The 21,240-nt window shown below is 34.1% G+C and overlaps 1 protein-coding gene across 1 annotated transcript in view; it reads right to left on the minus strand.

The window, feature by feature from the left end:
* LOC128554228 (uncharacterized) overlaps positions 1–20,865 on the minus strand; it is a 45,859-nt gene extending 24,994 nt beyond the window's left edge. The window contains exon 1 of the mRNA XM_053535477.1: positions 20,255–20,865. Within this exon, the coding sequence (XP_053391452.1) occupies positions 20,255–20,810 (556 nt within the window). The 5' untranslated portion in view covers positions 20,811–20,865. The remainder of the gene's footprint in view (positions 1–20,254) is intronic.
* Between the last annotated feature and the right edge of the window lie 375 nt (positions 20,866–21,240).

The raw sequence follows: 21,240 nt of genomic DNA on the forward strand, positions 1-21,240 counted from the left end.
TTGGGAAAAAGTCTTATTTGTGTTGGGGGGTTACTTTTAATGAAGGAAAGAAATAATTTTATGTAAACAAAAAAAATGGCGTTATTATTTGAAAACTTTTTTTTTAATAAAAAACCCTTTTTTTTCACTTTTCCCCGGGATAAAATTTTTCTGTTTTTAAGTTTCCCTTTTAAAGATTAGTTCATGTGTGATAAGTTATGAAGATATCGGAATTCATTCAATGCATAACAAATTTTAATTTTTTGACCCTTTGGGGCTGTCTGTTTGTTTTTTGTTTTTTTTTATTTTTTTCGCCCCTTTTCGTTCAATTTACAAATCTTTTTTTGCTCCCGTTTCCCAAAAAAACCAATTAAGTTTCCCACCGCCCAAAAACATACGGTGGATATATCATTGAATGTACAAAACTGATCCACAAACAAAATTTCTTAAAAAAGTTGTTTTTCTACGGACCCCAAGTTGAAGAAAAAATCTTTTGCAGATAATTTTTGCCATATTCAAACTTTTTTGAAAGATAAATGTCAAATGGGAGAAAAAATTTTCCTTTTGGTTAAAGGGGCATTTTTTATTTTAAAAAAATTATCCTTGGTTTTTTCTGTAACCACGAGACTGAGTTTTTTTACCTTAAAAATTTTACGAGACCCCTTTTATAATACTTGATATATCAAAAGGTCTCGAAAAAACAGAAACCGGGGGGGGGGGGTTACAACTTTAAAACGATAGTTTACAAAGTAAAACGCTTATTAAAAAAAAAAAGCAAATTTCCCTGCGGTTTTGGGGAACTATAAGTACTTAAAAAAATGTGCTTCAGGTTTTCAGGTTTTGGGGGACAATTTTTCTACAGGGGTTTTTCTGTCCCCTAAATGAACACCTAATTTATTTTTGTTTTTTTTTTTGTTGTTCTTTTGCATGAGAATATAAGATTTAAAAATTGTTTTTTTCCCTTTGGTTTTTTTTTTCCCTGTGGGTTTGTTGGATCTCACACTTCATATTTTGATAAATGTTAAAAAACCCGTGCAGCCCCAGCATTTTTATTTTTTTAGGGCCGTTGTAAAATTTTCAATTATTTCGGACTTTTTACCCACTTTTGTCCTTTGCTTTGGGGGTTAAAATTTTTTTTAACATGAATTTCTACTTTGGGGACCGTGAACAAAAAACCCCGCAAAATTCCGTGTTTAAAATAATTCACGAGTTTGCAGGGTCTAGGGGGTTTTTTTTTAAACTGTAATTAACAACGTTTTGGTTAAGGATTTTCCCTTTTATCCCTTTTTTCCTTTTTGTGTAGTAGATTTAAAAACCTTCAGATAATGTACTAATGGAAGATTTTGGGTCTCCTAAATTTGACAAAAAACTCATAAAAAAAAACTGGTTTAAAAACCGGCCCCTTTGGGGGTATTTATTTCCCTTGACATTCATAATTGGCCTTCCCGCAGACAGCCCGTTTTTTATAAAATTGGGAGGGGGTATTTAACATTTAAAAAGAAACCGTTTTTTTAAAAGCGTTTTTTGAGAGGGATAAGTATTTTACTTTACTTTTGGGAGACCAAAAAAAATCTGTATTTTTTGCAAAACTGTTGAAGTGAAATTGAGTTTTTGCAACTTAATTTTTTTCCCTTAACCAAAAGGGAACCTCGAGAGGGCTTTCAAAACCAAATTTTAAGCAAACCTATGTCGGCTGAAGATGAATAAACCCCAGACCAAAAAATAAACGTTATAAAAACAAATTTTTAAAAATAAAAAACAAATTTTTAAACCCCAAAAAACCGCCCATTTGGCAGAGACAAATAAATTTTGTGCGAATATTTTCAAAATACATGAAATAAAACAAAGCTGAAAAATCTAATTAATTTCATTTCAAACAAAATAAGGGGTTACCGGGGGTTTTTGAAAGAACAAGTATTGTTCAAACAGTTGCGTTTTTATGGCCAAATAAAAAGAAATTTACTTATCCCCTTTCCTTTTTTTTGTCAAAGTTTATTTTTTTTCGAAAAAATTTTAAAAATACTGCTGTGCCTATTTCAGGAAAAGAAATTTAAAATTATTCGATAGCTTTTATTTATAGGGTAAATACCCCTCAAATTTTTTTATGTAAAAGTTTAAGGTTTGAAATGTTTAAAAATTTTTTTAAAAAAAATTGGCTTAATTAAAGAAATCGCAAAATAATCCCCAAACGGGCATAGGCCCTGGGGAATCCCGCGAAAAACCCCAAAGACTTTTCGGGGGCCATACCTAAAACCCTTAAATAATTTCTTAGCAAGTTAAATTAAAAAAAAGTATTTATTTCCCGGTGTAAGTTTCCCAAATTAAATTTCAGTTTGCCCGGAAAAAGGCCGTTTATATACCCTTTTAATTACCCTTTTAAATATATTTAAAAAGAAAAAAATAAATAAAATTTTAAAAGTTTGGGGGAATTAAAGAATGTAAAAAAAAATATTTTATGTATCAAAAATTTGAAGAATTTAAAAAAAATTTTAATAAAAGGGGAAAAATTTTTATTAAAATTTGAACACAATTTATTCAATTTCGGTTTATATTCCCTTTTAAATTTTGCAACGCTTTTATAGTATTTTCTTGAGGGGTAAACCAACGTTCTTTTTAAAAAACCCAGGGACTTTGAAAAAAAGCTGTAGTGGGGGTCAACGTTAACATATTCCTTTAACTGTTGTGAAAAAGCTTTGAAGAAATTCTTTATAATTTTAATACTGACAGAATTTCCGGAAAAAAAAAATGCATTTTAAGCACCGCTTAATTTTTAAAATTTTTTAAAATGAATATATTTTAAAAGGGTCATAAAAAACGGTATAATTTTTGGGGTATGTCTTAAATTTTAATTTTAAAAAATTTTTATTATCAAAAATTTTTTTTTTAAAAAAGGGAATTTTCAAACGAAATGGTAAACCCATAAGCCCGGGCCAAAAGGGATTCCGGAAAAAAGATATATAATATCGTCTTTTTGGGAAAGGGGGGAAAAATTTTATAATTAGGGGGAATAATTAATGTTTAAACATTTAAAAAATTATTTCAAAAGTAAAAAATTAAAAGACGAAAACATTTGGTTTAAATTTAGTGATAATGAATTTTAAAACCCTTAGTGTATGAAAAAACGAGTTTTCGTACAGGTTAACCGGGGGAAATGTAGAAAATTGCAAAAGGGTACACACTAAATTTTGTGTTTAGATATGTGTAAGATAGAACCTGCCCAAAGCCCCGGGGGAAAAATTTTACGCTCGAATAAGCTCAAAAAATTTTGAGAGATTACTAATTTCAAGGTCAGGGTTAACGTGGTATTGTTAGATTGAACTGGGGAATTCCCCGGTTCGTGGCGTATCCCCGGTTTGTTGGTGTGTATTCATACGAAATTACCCAGTTGGCTGCGTTTACAAACACACACGCACACACGCACACAGCTTTTCTTGAATTTGACTGGGTGACCTAGTTTTTGACCCAACATGATCCAGGTTCTAACTTGATCTAGAGGTCATCAAGACAAACATGCTGACCATTTCTCATGAGTTTCAAACTTAAAATATGGTCTCTAGAGTGTTAACAAGCTTTTCGTTTGATTTGCGCGGATGACCTAGTTTTTGAACCCTTATGATCCAGTTTCAATCAACAAGATTAATATTCTGACCAAGTTTCATGAAGACAAAATTATAAATGTGGCATATAGAGTGTGATCAAGCTTTTCCTTTAATTTTTCACTGGGTGACCTAGTTTTTGACCCCTCATGAATCATGATCCAGATTCAAACGTGACCTAGAGGTCATCTTGACAAACATTCTGACTAATTTTCATGCGATTTTAACTTACACTGTGGACTCCAGAGTGTTAACAAGATTTTCCTTTGATCTGGCCTACTGACCTAGTTTCTAATCCTACATGACCAAGTTTTGAACTTTTCATAGACATCGTCGAGACAAACAATCTGACTAAGTTTCATAAAGATTGAGTGTTAAAGTGTTAACAATATTTTCCTTTGATATAGCCTACTGACCTAGTTTTAGACCCCACATGACCCAGTTTCGATCAAGACCTAGTGATTATCCATACAAACATTCTAACCAAGATTCATAAAGATTGTGTCTCAACTGTGGCCTCAAGAGTGTTAACAAGGCAAATTGACGAATGACGGACGACTGACGAAGCACGACGATCGACGCACACCGCACGACGACGGACAATGACCGGTCAAACTTTGTGCTCAGGTGAGCTAAACGGTTGTAATGTGTCTGTGATAAACAAAGCGTAACTACCGATTATGAAGTTCATATTTGTGTAAGCTTTATTCGAATATACATAGAAGAAAACAGATATTGTATATCTATTTTACGTCGTTACCACATTAAGTGATAAACATTTTGACCAGTGTGTCCGATAATTAAAGGACATACTGATTATTACGCTGCAACACATCAGTGTAGGTGACTTTTACGTAATTTTGAATGTTCATTTGGTGATGTCAGACGCCAAACCCTAGAGTTGCAACCCTACCAGTATCATTTTGGTGACTCTCCCATACCGGTAAAACTGTTCGGTACTTGATATCTCTTCTCTACAGCGTTTCAAGAAAAGATTTTGAGAAATGCAACTTCTATGAAAAATAAAAGTCAATCTGAATATTGGTCTAAACAGAAGATTGAAACAATAAGAATTCTTATGGAATTTGAATAGACAAAATGACAGTAAGTTAACATTATGTTCCTTTATTGTTTTAATTTAAGACTTGTTAGCTACAGTATAGGAAATGGCAGTCTGAAAGACAGCTATATCACCCCCCCCCCCCCGCCACCCACAATGTTAACGAAAGTGAAAGGGTAGATGGTATTGGGTGGAAGCATTGACATTGTTGAGCATATATTATATTCCATGTATGACAACATGAATGAATTTGATCCTTCAAGGGGGTTAAGAAGATACAGAACAGATACAAAATGGATGGCTCAATCCTTTGGCCTAGAGTTGTGACATTGACCTTTTTCCGACATGACTGACTCTTGATTTTTCGTCTTGATTAGGTGATCATTTGATCCGAGTTTCAAAATATTTCAAGGGGTTTAGGAGATACAGATCTGACACAAAATGAAAGCTCAAACCTTTGAACTAGAGTTGTCACCTTTAGCCGACATGGTTGATGCATAAGTTCTGCGCATCGTATTGATTAGGTGATCATTGACTCAAATTTCATGAAAAACCTTCAAGGGGTTTTAGTGATACAGAGCGGACACAAAATGGAAGGCTCAAATATTTGACCTTAAGTTGTGACATTGACCTTGACCTTGAGCCGACATGGCTGACTCATAAGTTCTGCACTTTGTCCCGAAAAGGTGATATATCAGCTCTAGTTTCATGGAAATCCATCAATGGGTTAAGGAGATACAAAGTGGACACAAAATGGAAGGCTCAAACATTTGACCTTGAATTGTGACATTGGTCTTGAACCGACATGGCGAATTCATAAGTTTTGGACATTATCTTGATGAAGTGATCATTTAACCCGAGTTTCATGAAAATCCTTCAAGGGGTATAGTAGATACAGAGCTGACACAGAATCGAAGGCTGAAAACTTTAACGTTGAGTTGTGACCATGACCTTGAGCCGACATGGCTGAGCCGTAAGTTCTGCACAACGTCCTTCAAGGGGTTTAAGATATATGGAGCGGACACAAAGTGTTACACACGGGACGGACGAAAAAAACATGAGGGCCATGATGGCCCTATATCGCTCACTTGAGTACCTAAGCTCAAAATGATACGATCGTTTCAAACCAATATCATTAGAAGCTGCTAAGGTGTATTCATTTAGATAGAAAATAAAGGGAGGTAATTTGTCATAAATTCAGTCAATATGTATCTTCACTGATTGTCCAAGTCCATCTGTTGAAATTTCAGATCAGCATCTTTATTAGTTACGGAGAAATACCCATTTTAATTTGAAATAAAGGGAGGTAATTTGACATAAAATCAGTCCATAGTTATCTACCCTGATTGTCTCAGTCCAACTAATGACAATAATGAAATTTCAAATAAGTCCCATAAGGACTTACTGATATAAATCCATTTTGATTACAATCAGGGGAGGTAATCAGAAATAAAATATCTTTTGGATCTGAAAGATTTATCATGGAATCCAAGATTTATTGTTGTTGAAGATATTTTGGAAGTTTGTATCAAATCAAACCATAAATGAAGTCTCCATATGAAGCTGCTATATTTGTGCAGACAAGGTCAAAATAGCTAATTTTGGCCCTTTCAGGGGCCATAACTCTGGAACCCATTATGGGATCTGGCCAGTTCAAGAAAGGAACCGAGATCTTATGGTGACACAAGTTTTTTGCAAGTTTGATTTAATTCAAATCATAAATGAAGCTGCTATTGTGCAGACAATGTCAAAATAACTAATTCTGGCCCTTTCAGGGGCCATAACTCTGGAACCCAAAATGGAATCTCGCCAGTTCAAGAAAGGAAATGAAATCTTATAGTCATACAAGTTGTGTGCAAGTTTGGTTAAAATAAAATTAAAAATGAAGCTGCTATTGTGCAGACAAGGTCAAAATAGCTAATTCTGGCCCTTTCAGGGGTCATAACTCTGGAACCCATAATGGAGTCTGGCCAGTTCAAGAAAGGAACCAAGATCTTATGGTGATACAAGTTGTGTGCAAGTTTGGTTAAAATCATATCATAAATGAAGCTGCTATTGTGCAGACAAGGTCAAAATAGCTAATTTTGGCCCTTTCAGGAGCCATAACTCTGGAACCCATAACGGGATCTGGCCAGTTCAAGAAAAGAACCGAGATCTTATGGTGATAAAAGTTGTGTGCAAGTTTGGTTAAAATAAAATCATAAATGAAACCTCTATCGTGCAGACAAGAAATTGTTGACGGACTGACTTACGCACAGACGACGGACGATGGACGAAGGGTGATCACAAAAGCTCACCTTGTCACTATGTGACAGGTGAGCTAAAAAACGAAATCTAAAACACCAAAAATAAATGAATTGCTCACTAAATATAATGTATAGCAATACTTAAGTATCTTTATATTTAGCTAGTCACAACGGCCAGTATTTCTTCTTTCAAATATACAAAAATACTCGGGTGAAAAGGCACCTTTTATGCAAATTTATCTATGACAAGGCGTAAATGAAAGCTAGATGTGTGTCCATAGGACAAAGATGCCCCCACTCCTGACACTGTAACATGGTTTTATGACTCAGGTTAAATAATTTTTAAGATGTTTGCAACACAAACTTTTAAGAACCTTATGTGTACTTTTCACTTAGTTAGCCATACCTTTGGCCTACCTGAGTAAAATCCTGAAGAGAACACTTCACAGGCAATAAAACAATCCTCTAATGTGTTATGGTTCTAGGTAAAATACATTTTAACATACATGTTGCACAAACTTTTTTTTAGTAAGTCTGGACAAGAAGTCTGGTCTTTTGTAATGGAAAAAAAACTAAAAAAGAGGGCCAAGATGGCCCTAGGTCGCTCACCTGAGAAACACACCATAACAGTGTAAACATGTTTGAAATAGTGATTTGATGGAAACAAATATTCTGACCAATTTTCAAAGATTGGACCAAAAATGTGGTCTCTTGAAGTGTAAACAAATATTATCTTCAATTTGATATAGTGACCTAGTTTTTAAGCCAAGGTAACCTACTTTCAAACTTGACCTAGATTTGATCAAGGCAATCATTCTGACTAAATTTCATGAACCTCAATTGAAAAATACAGCCTCTATCACATACAAAACCTTTTCCTTTGATTTGTCCTAGCGACCTAGATTTTGATCCAGATGACCGTATTCAAAATTGACCTTAATTTCATCAAGGCTATCATTTTGACCAAGTTTCATGTAGATCAATTGAAAAATACAGTCTCTATCGTATACACAAGGTTTTTCTTTGATATGACATAGTGACCTAGTTTTTAACCACAGATGACCCATATTCTAACTTGACCTAGATTTCATTAAGACAATCATTCTGACAAAATTTCATGTATATCCAGTGTAAAATGCAGACCCTATTGCGTACACAAGGTTTTTCTTTAATTTGACCTAGAAGACCCATATTCAAATCCACCTAGATTTTATCCAGATTCTGATCAAATTTCATGAAGATCCGGTATAAAATGCAGGCCCTATTGCATACACAAGGTTTTTCTTTGATTTTACCTAGTGTCCAAGTTTTTTACCCCAGATGACCCATATTCGTGAATGGCCTAGAATTCCTCAAGGCAATCATTCTGACCAAATTTCTGCAGATCAATTGAAAAATACAGCCTCTATTACATACACAATGTTTTTTGTTTGATTTGACCTAGTGACCTAGTTTTTGATCCCAGATGACCAATTTTCAAACTTGGCCTAGATTTTATCAAGGTTATTATTCTGACAAAATTTCATGAAGATCATTAAAAAATACAGCCTCTATCGCATACACAAGGTTTTTCTTTGATTTGACCTAGTTTTTGACCCAAGATAATCCATATTCGAACTTGGCCTAGATTCCATCAAGTTAATCATTCTGACCAATATTCATGAACCTCAATTGAAAAATACAGCCTCTATCGCATACACAAGGTTTTTCTTTGACAAAATTCTTGAAGATCAATTGAAAAATACAGCCTCTATCGCATACACAAGGTTTTCCTTGATTTGACCTAGTGACCTAGTTTTTGACCCCAGATGACCCATTTTCGAACTTGGCCTAGATTTAGATCAGTTGAAAAATACAGCCTCTATCGCATACACAAGGTTTTTCTTTTGAGTTGACCTAGTGACCTAGTTTCTGACCCAAGATAACCCATTTTCGAACTCGGCATAGATTTCATCAAAGTAATCATTCTGACTAAAATTCATGAAGATCAATTGAAAAATACAGCCTCTATCAAGGTAATCATTCTGACAAACTTCATGAAGATCAATTGAAAAATACAGTCTCTATCGCATACACAAGGTTTTCCTTGATTTGACCTAGTGACCTAGTTTTTGACCCCAGATGACCCATTTTCGAACTTTGCCTAGATTTAGATCAGTTGAAAAATACAGCCTCTATCGCATACACAAGGTTTTTCTTTTGAGTTGACCTAATGACCTAGTTACTGACCCAAGATAACCCATTTTCGAACTCGGCATAGATTTCATCAACATAATCATTCTGACTAAAATTCATGAAGATCAATTGAAAAATACAGCCTCTATCAAGGTAATCATTCTGACAAAATTCATGAAGATCAATTGAAAAATACAGCCTCTATCGCATATACAAGGTTTTCCTTGATTTGACCTAGTGACCTAGTTTTTGACCCCAAATGACCCATTTTCGAACTTGGCCTAGATTTAGATCAGTTGAAAAATACAGCCTCTATCGCATACACAAGGTTTTTCTTTGATTTGACCTAGTGACCTAGGTTTTGACCCCAGATGAATTCGGCTTAGATTTCATCAAAGTAATCATTCTGACATAAAATCATGAAGATCAATTGAAAAATACAGCCTCTATCGCAAACACAAGGTCTTTACTTGATTTGACCTAGTGACATAGTTTTTGACCCCAGATGACCAATTTTCAAACCTGGCCTAGATTTCATCAAGGTAATCATTCTGACAAAATTCATGAAGATCAATTGAAAAATACAGCCTCTATCGCATACACAAGGTTTTCCTTGATTTGACCTAGTGACCTAGTTTTTGACCCCAGATGACCCATTTTCAAACCTGTTTTAGATTTTATCAAGGTAATCATTCTGACCAAAATTCATGAACCTCAATTGAAAAATGCAGCCTCTATCGCATACACAAGCTAAATGTTGACGGACGACAGACGACGACGGACGCCGGACGTCGAGCGATCAGAAAACAAAATAAGTCAGGGTCCATAACTCCTACACGACTGAATGAATCCGGACGCGAAACCCCAGGTGCACAACTGCACATCGAGGGGTGAATGCGACGAAGTGCGAAGTGCATTTCATGAAATTGTACAGGAGAAGGAAAACGCATTCCTGTTGCTTTATAATTCTGGCAGATATTGTAATATTTTAAGATATGATTGAAAACAACTATATTTGTTTAATCTAGTGAACGTTTTAGAGGAATGTCCGGCAGAAAGTTTTTTTTAATCAAAATGTCACTTAGAACTTTTTCGCACTCCAAATAGATATAAATTTGCAAAAAAGTTAAGTGCGACAAAATTCTAAGTGATTTTATATTTCATGATGAAAGGGGTAAAACATTCATCATTTTGTACCCAGTTCTTTGTAGTATTTGAAATCATGGAATAAAATGAACCTTACCAAAACCATATCACTTAAAACGTTTTCCCAGTCATTTTTGTTTACTATCCGAAAACTTTGTGAGCTTGAAAAGAGTCCAAGTGACATTATGAGTAAGCCTTTTAAATGAATATGTCATCCAAAGTTTTTGTTTTTGAGCTTATTTTTCTTTAGAAGGAAAAATTGTTCATGTATCTAGTAGAACAACATGGTGTTAAAAGGTTGGACACAGGAAGTTAGCCCTTAAATTTCTTTCATAGTAATCAAATATAGTGTTCGCTGTATGCAGCATAGCATAACAAATGATACCGGTTTATCTGCTGATTATATTTTCAATAATACATGAAAATTTTTATAACACTAAGTGCAGAAACAGCACATAACAGTTTCTCTTTTTTCTTTAAAGCATTTCAAACTTCAGTAATATCTCAGACTCATAATTATACCCCAGTCACACATACGGGGTGGATAGCTATGTCTAGCCACGGATAGAAACGTAGTAATCCATATCAATTCGTGCCTGAGCCGCACCTTAAAGTAGTAATCCGTATCAATCCGTATCAATCTGTACTTAGCTAGACGTAGCTATCCGCGCCTTATGTGTGACTGGGGTATTACACTGAACAAAAAAAGGCTAGCCAATCACAATGTATCTTTATAAATCATATTCTTTGGCTTGGTTAGTGTATCAGTTTTAAGACAATTATAAAAACTGATTTCAGACTTGATATTTTCTTAAAAGTCTAAAATTCATTCTAATATGACTAGCAATGCAATAATCATCATATTAAAAGTTACTATTAAAAGGTATTATGTTAACGTCATGTCAACTTGATATTTACCTACAAGTATGCATCTAGAAATAGTACTTTCAAATTTGATCCTATATTTGCTTAGTAGCATGTTTGAAATGGAATGTAACATTGCACAACTGCCTAGATTATTTTACACACATACTAATCTGGTTATCCGCTTGACAGATTAATTTGCCGTCATTTTCGTCCAAATTGAACTCTTCTGCAAGACATATTACCATTTCCAGTCCTTGTGTGTGTAAAAAAAGGAGCGTTCGACTTTGGCGCCATGATGCATACATTGGAAATACATATACAAATTTTCTACAGCAAAATTATTTATAGTTACAATCCTGTGGTTATAAATCGTTTGAAATAATTTCACTCGGGCTGTGCCCTTGTGAAATTATTTCGCCTCATGTATAACCACCCATCATACATAAATATTGTTAAAACACTGCTTTAGTTTAAATTATTTCTTAATTTCTGTATCACTAGAATTAAATCACTTGTCCCTCATCGATGTAAATTCGAGCTTCACTCGGGGGCGATTAATTCTTCATGTGAGGAAGCCATCCAGCTGGCTTACGGAAGGTCGGTGGTTCAACCCAGGTGCCCGCTCGTGACAAAATAATGCATGGGGGGCACCTGGGGTCTTCCTTCACCATTAAAGCTGTTAAGTCGCCATATGACCTATCATGTGCGATGCGACGTTAAATACAAAAAAAAATATTTCCAGAAATATTTACAGACGTTGGACAGCTGGTTTGTTCAGTATAATGCTTTGATTTAGTAAAACAATTCTCTTTCAATAGCAAAATGTTTTTTTTTTCTTTAAAAAACTGTTTACAAAAAATAAAGCTTAAATTATTATGCATTTTTCTATTCTGTACTAAGAAGTTGAGTACAGAAAACAGTAAGAAAACAGTGTTTAAATTTATTTTTTGCCCAATGAAGCTTTAATACTCCATTACTTATTGAGACATGTACCTGTACATTTAAGTTGAAAAGCTTGTTTCACAATCAAGCCTCTAAAATAATCAGTATAATTAAATAACTTAACCTGACTAAATAATCTATTATAAATAATAATGTTTATTAGGAAAGAAGTTAATGTCAATCTACTCCACATTGCCATTTCTAAGCATTGCAGGTCATTCATACTAATAACATACACTACAAACCAGACCATAGCTTCCACTCTAATATTATGTTTTGATATTTCTTCAAGATATATTAATAATTTTGAGTGTTTTTTTTTTTTGGTTACAAATATGAGACAGTTTCCAAAGGTGTAGCTTTATTTTCGGTGTGGAATTGTCAATGACATTTAGTTTTATTTATTGTGATAGACATTAACTAACAGCCACTTTAGGTGACACTGAACCTTTTCAGTATCATGAAACTTTGATTCCAAAGATTTCATTACATTCGACATTGTATTAAGAGACCACACAAGGGACTGCTAAGAAGTGGTCACTTTATGGAATGGTCTCTTAATAAATTTCATTCAGATGAAAAGAAAAGTTATTTTTAATTGTTAATGAACTGTATTTATTATGAACATGCATGTATGATTTCAAAATCTGTTTTAACATCGTGAACACTTTTCCAAGTCCACAAACCATGAAAATTATAGCTGGATTGTTTGTGAGTTCGACTGATACAAAGGTTAATTGCATATAGTCACGTGCAAAATGTACTCACTAATTACACAGATGAAGAAATGCCCGGTAGAATTTTGGTACCGGGTTGCTTAATAAATACTTTTGTCGAAAATATTTACTGTCGGGACTACATTATTGTGGTCGCTAGTCGTTTAATAAAAAAGTCGTTTCATGGAATGAATTTATGTACTGTATACTTTCGGGAGGGATTTTTAACCGGGCGTTTAATACATAATGAATAGCTTAATAGAGGTCATCGCAAGTACGATGCCGACTGTACATGTTCTGTGAAATATCACTATTATAATTATACACCAAAATCAACCAACAATAAGATAAGATACTTCCTAATAATTTGCTGAAACCCATGGTCAGTCATTTCAGCTTCATCATTATAGCAGTTACTGTAATGTCTGTGTTAAATGTTAAGAACACTACTGAAAGTTATATTATACTGTACTGTTTGTAATCTTTAAACTCATAATAATATATGATAATTTAGGAAAATTTAAAATGTACAAACATTTTCCTAAAACTAAATGTGTTCTTTAATCCAGAACAGTAATAACCAGAAGCTCAGATATGTGCATTCATCCACTGTTATTTGAGACATACAGAAAATGCAGTTAAGAGATTTCAAAAGATACCTGACAAGGTTTTAGTAAACTACGAAATGACAAAAAGGTGAGCGATGAATCAAAATTCCAGACCAAGATGAACTTATTCTTATATTCTTTTATTCAGTTATATACTATGAAAATGCTCCAGTACAACTGTGATTCACATTAAACAAGAACTGTACAAACAGTCATAACTTACAGAGTGTTTGTCAGTTTCTTGTGGAAGCAGCACATAAAACACCTGACACGCTGCTGGAATAACAACTTGGATCAGGGGGTGTTTCATTTGTACGCCTGACCCAAGAGGCAGATTAACAACATGATTAGGGGGCCTCCGTGGCCGCGTGGTTAAGGTCGCTGACTTCAAATCACTTGCCCCTCATCAATGTGGGTTCGAGCCTCACTCGGGGCGTTGAATTCTTCATGTGAGGAAGCCATCCAGCTGGCTTACGGAAGGTCGGTGGTTCTACCCAGGTGCCCGCTCGTGATGATATGCACGGAGGGGCACCTGGGGTCTTCCACCACCATCAAAGCTGGAAAGTCGCCATATGACCTTAAACTGTGTCGGTGCGACGTTAAACCCAACAAAAAACAACAACAAAAAAACATGTTTTTATTTTGTTTGTTTTGAGTTTAACGCCGTTTTTCAACAGTATTTGTCATGTAACGGCTGGCAATTAACCGAAATAGTGTTCCTGGATCCTATACCAGTATAAACCTGTTCTCCGCAAGTAACTAACAACTTCTCCACATGAATCAGAGGTAGAGGACAAATGACTTCAGACACAATGTATTTTATCAAATCTTCACGGAGAACATAATTATGCCCTGCCCGAGGATCGAACTCATGACTCTGCGATCTGTAGACCGATACTCTCCCTATTAGTACATTTAATATCTTTCTGTCTGATTATTATGTGCCTAGTGTCATTGATAACTATGTTAGAATGAATTATTTATATATAATATTGCTTATGTATTTGTATAAGTGTACAAATTGCGTGTTACCAATAAGATCATGAATCTTGAAGGAACACACACGGTAAGATTCATCAACTTTCATCAAATGGTTTCAGAGGAAGATGTCGGCTGAATAAAAATGGTTTAAAAACGACGAACGGATAGACGGACAAATGTCGGACGATGTGAGATTAAAATAATTCACATTGGGCACGTTGTCCGATAACTAGAATCGCAGTCCACAGATTCAGTCAGAATGGACATATAACATATAATGTAGTGTTTATATCACCTGAATATATAATGAAAATGTTTTAGGTATTATTCGGATGAATGTTCTCATACAATTCACTAATTCTATATTAAAAAATATGAAAGTCTTCATATTGTTCTTGCTTTTTCCATATTCATCAAATATATGTTATTTATCTAGCCTTCTCTTTGGAAGAGCATTTCAAAAAACAAAAACCCATTTAAAATACATCTTTGATTTAACTTATATAGAAAACGCATATTGCACAACATCAATGCTTGCGATAATTTGTTTTTGAAATATTTGTACTGCTTAACATGTAACAGTTTTAAATTTCATACATTACTATGCATCCTAAAATAGCCTATATCCTTTTATTACATGTTTTAAGCTCCACTGTTCGGAGAATAGGGGCCGGGGGTGGGTTTACTACTCGCCTCGGCGTCGGCGTCGGCGTCGGCGTGACCCTTCTTGGTTAAAGTTTTTCGGCAACCTTTGTTTTTCTGTCATATCTTTGTAACTATTGCTTATATCTTACTGTAACTTCACATAAACATTGTCCAGTATACAAACAATGTATGTGTAGGGGCTGAGCCCATTACACTAAAGGTCAAGATCACCAAGGTGTTGTACTTAGGTTATTTTTAAGGTTGAAGTTTTTCGGCAACCTTTGTTTTTCTGTCATATCTTTGTTACTATTGCTTATATCTTTCTGTAACCTCACATAAACATTGTCCAGCAATCAAACATAGTATATGCAGGGGCTGGCCCCATTATACCCAAGGTCAAGGTCACCAAGGAGTTATACTTGGAATTTTTTTCATGTTAATTTTTTTTCGAAATCTTTATTAATTTGTTTATAATCATCATCTGCATGTGTGGTTACATATCCCATAACTCTAATTGTATTTTTGACAGAATTATGCCCCTTTTGTACTTATATTTTTTTTTGCAATCTTTGCTTTCTGGATATTACTTTAATGCAATATAAGATAACGACTTGTAACTTAAAATGTATCTTTATCTCCATCATCTGCATTTGTGGTAACAAGCCCCATAACTCTGATTTGTATTTTTGACCAAATTATGCCCTTTTACACTTAATTTGTTTTAACATACTTTATTTTCTGGACATAACTTTAGTACTATATACGATAATGACTTGAAACTCAAAATGTATCTTTACCATCACCATCTGCATTTGTTGTAACAATCCTAATAACTCTAATTTGTGCATTTGATGGAATTTTGCCACTTGGTGTATCTTCCTTTAATAGCTGAGATCTCTTATTAAGACATAAATTCATTTTACTGTCAAATCCCCGAATAGTGGAGCGCGCTGTCTGACGGACAGTTCCATTTGAGATCAATCCAACTGTACATATCAATATTGCATGTTTAATTGTTTTTTTCGACGCAAATCACTGAAAAACTGAGTAAATACCTGTTCTGATATTTTGCATCAAAAATTGCAAAAGGAAATTACATAGTGGTTAATATTGTGAGCCCAAAATTCAAAATAAAAGCATCATGAACATATTTCGACTGTTGTAACGAGTGGAGAAGAATTCAATCTTGATAGAAATTTGCTTTATGGAAATAGACTGTGCAGACATAAACACTTATTGACCTACCAAACAAAAGGCTCGAATCGATGATAAAGTTTTAAAATGATGTAGAGTTTGACCTCCTTCAGTCTCGTGCAAAAAGTACATATAAAAGATGATAACATTGTAATTCTTAATGTCCATTGTTAAATGCAAATATTTTTGTAACAACGAACAAAAAGTATTTAACTGAACTGGTTTACAAAAACATGCACACCCTTAAAAAATTTAAGAGGCTCGAATCAAGGAGAAAGCAACACATGTCTAAAGTTTTGTGTCTCGTTACCTGCAGCCTGCTAAAAATGTCATTTAAAGCAGTTTCTATCACAGCTTAAACAGAAAGATACTGGAGAAAATAAATAGGTAAGTTCCAGCTATTGCTGATTATGTCAAGGCATATCTCTCTCAAAAGTATTCACACATGCAGGAATCACGATAACCATTCTGTTTGTATTAGCACTCAAATACAGGGATGAAGTAAAAAAGAAACATCGGTTTATCTTCAAAATGCATTGTTATATATATTTTAATTACTTTACTTAACATTTCCATAAAATGGCTAAAAGAATTTTGTGTATTTTTAGAGCTGTTTTTTGTGACAATTAATAAACTGAATATTTAAATTTTGAATCCTTTAAGTACATGTAGTTATTTAATAAAATTGCCAATAAATAAGTGATTGGATATTGGCCCTGTTACTTTTCTTCGGGACAGTCGTATTGGCCGAAGGCCGAATATGACTGCCCTCTGACAAATAACAGGGCCAATATCAAATCACCTATTTATTAACATATATTGTTAAAAAATAAACAAATGAATAAAATTACAAAATGTGAATGCAGACATCAATTCATTATGAATAGATAGATATAGTCCCCTTAATGCAAAAAGGTACCAAGTGCCTTCTTTATTCATATGCTCATGGTACCTTTTTGTATTAAGGGGACGAAATTTATTATATAGATAGATAGATAGATAGATATATAGATAGATAGATATTTGTGGCAAGTAGAAAGAATATGATTAAATGGGTATACACAGAGAAATATTTTTAATGCAATAAGTCGCCAGTATTTTGATGCAATTAGTTGCATTGGTTTTTCACTGAATATTGATTTAATAATTTCAGTTTTCAGTTAGTTAATGTATGCTCCCCGAAAATATTCCGATTTAAAGTCACACCGACATAATTATAGGTCATATGGTGACTTGGGTAGCTGTTTACATGTACTGAAACACAGACCGCTATATACAGGATATTTGTTTGTTTCCATTGTGATATTCGCATCGTGAAAATATTGAATTGTCTCCACTATCGGTGAAGATGCAATAGGGTTATTATAACAGTAGCTTGATCTGGGATGCAGTATTCGGCTCGAGTGGATTTTGCCAGATCGAATCTCACGAGACGCACAAGCGCCGAGTTTGATCCGACATTGCAAAATCCACGAGAGCCGAATACAAAATCCCAGATCTAGCTACTGTTATAATGACCCTTTTATTATATACCTCTACCATTTTGTTTGTTGGTTTGTAATTGATATTAAAATGGAACTAAGTGAAGTTTTTAGGTGCGCTTTTTATAGAACTGTGTCAGGTCATGCATATTAATGAAAGTAGTCTGGCAGCATACAATGCGGAAGGTATCATACAGAATTTAAAAGGTACAATACGGATTTTTTTTCTGCCTGTCCATATTTAATTGTGAAATACAAGCCAATTTTTTTAAAGAATATATATAGGTATATAATAAATATCGATATAACACTTAAAACAAATACATTTTCTTCCTACCTTATGTTCATTTGTGACGGCAATGATTTGTTTATTAAATGCTTACATATTCAAATAAGACCAATGTTAATGTTAAATTCGGATATATTAAGGCTTTCGTTTTACAACGATGCATCCGCTATTTAACCATTGACACTTACGCACTGCTGTGATTTCAAATATTGGCGATTAGGTCTGTGAAATCAATACGACGCCATTTTGTTTAAAAAACTGCATTAGATTATTTTTATTTATATACACAAGTGATAGATATCAACCCAACAAATGTGTATAGTTTAGGCAGATCACTACCAAATCAAATGTAAGCCTCCGCTGCTCTATCAAAAATAGTCCAAATATAAAGTGCTGTATTCCTCCATTTCCTCGTACCCATTCTTAGCATCGTGTTTCTCTACTGCGTTTCACTATTTATCACTAAGCATTCTGTCGAAATCGGCATGTTCCTATTGCATGCTAGGTAAAATTACGACGTAAGAATTTAATGTCTCGAATAGAAAAAATTAAAGAAGCGAAAAGGAGTTAATTCAGCGGGTTTTATTAAACGAATAGTAGTTTTCTTATATAAACGTTTACACCCCATTTTCTTTTAGATTTTCTAAAGTAGCGATATAGTATATACCAAACATCTTAACGATTAAAAGGATCTTGGATCAAAAATTGTATAAATAATGTAATAAAATTTAAGATATTGCTTACACAGGACTAAATTTCACGTAATTCTTTTGAATGGAGGTGAACTGTAATAAATGATCATTTATTTTTATTTTTTTCTCAATATTTTGCAACGAAACTAGGCGGATCTTTGTAAAATAGTGGATCCAGTTTTGATATATTTTCTGGTCCTTTTGGATCATGGAGTCCATTCAATAGATGTGTAATAGAGTTCCGCTTCAGCCGATGCTATGTGGCGTAAGAGGTGTTGCACATTTTATGACCTTTCACGAACAAACCCAATCAAACCGAGTCTGCTATAATTCTTGTTTGGTTGCATACTATACTTCAAAGGGATCGTTTTACAGATTTTATTTTATTAACTATCACAACGGCTATCTTTAAGTACCGTGCGGCGGCTGTAAAAAGTCTTCCCGTACTTGGTTTCAGTATTGTTATATTTTCTGGTCCTTTGGGATCATGGAGTCCATTCAATAGATGTGTAACCGAGTTCCGCTCAAGCCTATGCTAGGGGGCGCTGCACATTTTATTACCTCTCATGAACAGAATCAGTCAAACCAGGTTTGCTTTTTTGGTTGTACTTTATGCTTCCAAGGGATGGTTTTACAGATTTTTTTTCTTAGAGGCAGTACTCTACCAAATCCGCTGGTCTCTTTTCTTATTTTAAAGTTAACATCCCCTTTTTATTTTGTGTTTTTAAAGAAGCGACACATTATACCTGATGGAAATATAAGTGGTGTTTAGCCTATAAGTGATCCCATATGCATCTTCATAATGTCTAAACGATTTCATGGGCTTACAGATTTCAAACTACACCGGAAACTCGTTTTTTGGCTTGTCTGCAGAATGCGAGATATGAAAACATGACAATATACAGAAGTTCAATTCATAGTGATACATTTCTTGAAAATGTATCTGGAGTTCTTACAGAGGTACTTGGTATTGTGAAAATTTCAAGGTGCAAATACTCTTAAACCGGACATAGTACTTATATGTCTTAGCAATATGTATAAATCACTTCATAGTTATACATTTCTGTGTATGGGTCAAATCCTTGAAATACTGTATGAGGATTCATCTGGACAGGGCTTTAATAGTGTTTTGCAAAATACAGTTTTCTTTAAACTTTCAATAGGCAATAATTCCATACTGTACACAGTAAAAGTTTTCCAATCTAACTGTATATACCGATGCAAGTTATACCGATCCTTTGACAAATCAGGGGTGAGTACAAGGCTTTCAGCACGGACGGGATTTAGTCTGCCACATGTCCACCCACACCGATGATATGCTTATGCATTGATATAATTTGCATTGGTTGTTACATCCAGACCATATTGTTAACCTGATCATGATACACTTTCCATTCGACTTTTACTACATAAGCAACGACCTGTTAATCTTGTAGTTTTTAGAAGACTTTTGAGGTTTATCATTAGTCAGAGTTCGCAGTAAAAATCAGGTGTAAGATGAAAATGTCTAATATGGACAGAATATTGCGACTGGCCTTGGATGTTTTAAGTACGAACAGCAGCAAAATATCAAAATATTATGTCTAAAACCTTTAGATAATTGCTCCACGTTTTAATAATTATAACAAAAGTTTTACCTGATAGCGTTTCTTGTATTCGGTTCTCTGATGCTTGTAGTTCTTGCACTATCCTTGTAGAATGTTCTTCCAACATTCCAGCTAAATTTTGTAACAGCTCGTCTTCATCCCGCATCTCTTTTGCGTACTTTAGAGCAGTTGCCTCATCAAGTGAATCGCTTGTAAACTTTTGTATTAATGTTGAGCATTCGGTCTGAAGAGACACGTCAAGTCCCAAGCACAGTCTCTCCAAAGCGTCTTCTAGATCTTTTTTCAGGGTCTTGTATTTAGCAATCTCTATTGAAGCTGTCGAAGTATGTGCTAACGTGTTTCTTGTTTCCTTGATAACTTTAACGTTTTCCTTTTCAGTGTCAGAAAGATCCATCACATTTTGTAGGACAAATGTCAGCAAAGATAGGTCAAGGTCATCAACGTGTGGATTTCCATTTTCCGGAAAAAGTATAAGCTTTTGGTACTTTAAAAGCTTCAGTTTTTTTTCATGAGGTTTCAGGACGACATGTAGGGCAGTTTCTTTAAATTTTAATTCTTTATCTATGATACCTTTGCAAACCAGCATCCCTACTCGAACAAGAACCAACAGTAGCCGTATGTAATTTTCAGTTTCTACATCCATCATCTGAAATTATCAAAATATTATGTAAGGCACATGACTTGCTGTTCAATTTGTCAAATCAAAAAATACTTTTTAATCGGGGGAAAATGCAAGGTGTTAGAAATAAATAAATTAAAAAGAAGAAGAAGAAAAAAAAAACAAAAAAAAAAAAACAAAAAAAACTGGAGCATATCAGGATGTTATTCAACTAATTCAAAATCTTAAACTATAACAATATTTCTTTGACTAGTTCTCAAATATGATTTAGCAGAAAAAGTTGGGTAGTCATTTCTAAACCCGATGCCTTTAATGGCATCCGCTTAAGTAACACAACAGCTAATTATTGTTTTACTTTACGTGCTGCTTTGTAAATTTCCATTGCAATTTTTGTTTT

Source organism: Mercenaria mercenaria, unplaced genomic scaffold (genome assembly GCF_021730395.1).
Source record: "Mercenaria mercenaria strain notata unplaced genomic scaffold, MADL_Memer_1 contig_4851, whole genome shotgun sequence".
Lineage (NCBI taxonomy): Eukaryota > Metazoa > Mollusca > Bivalvia > Venerida > Veneridae > Mercenaria > Mercenaria mercenaria.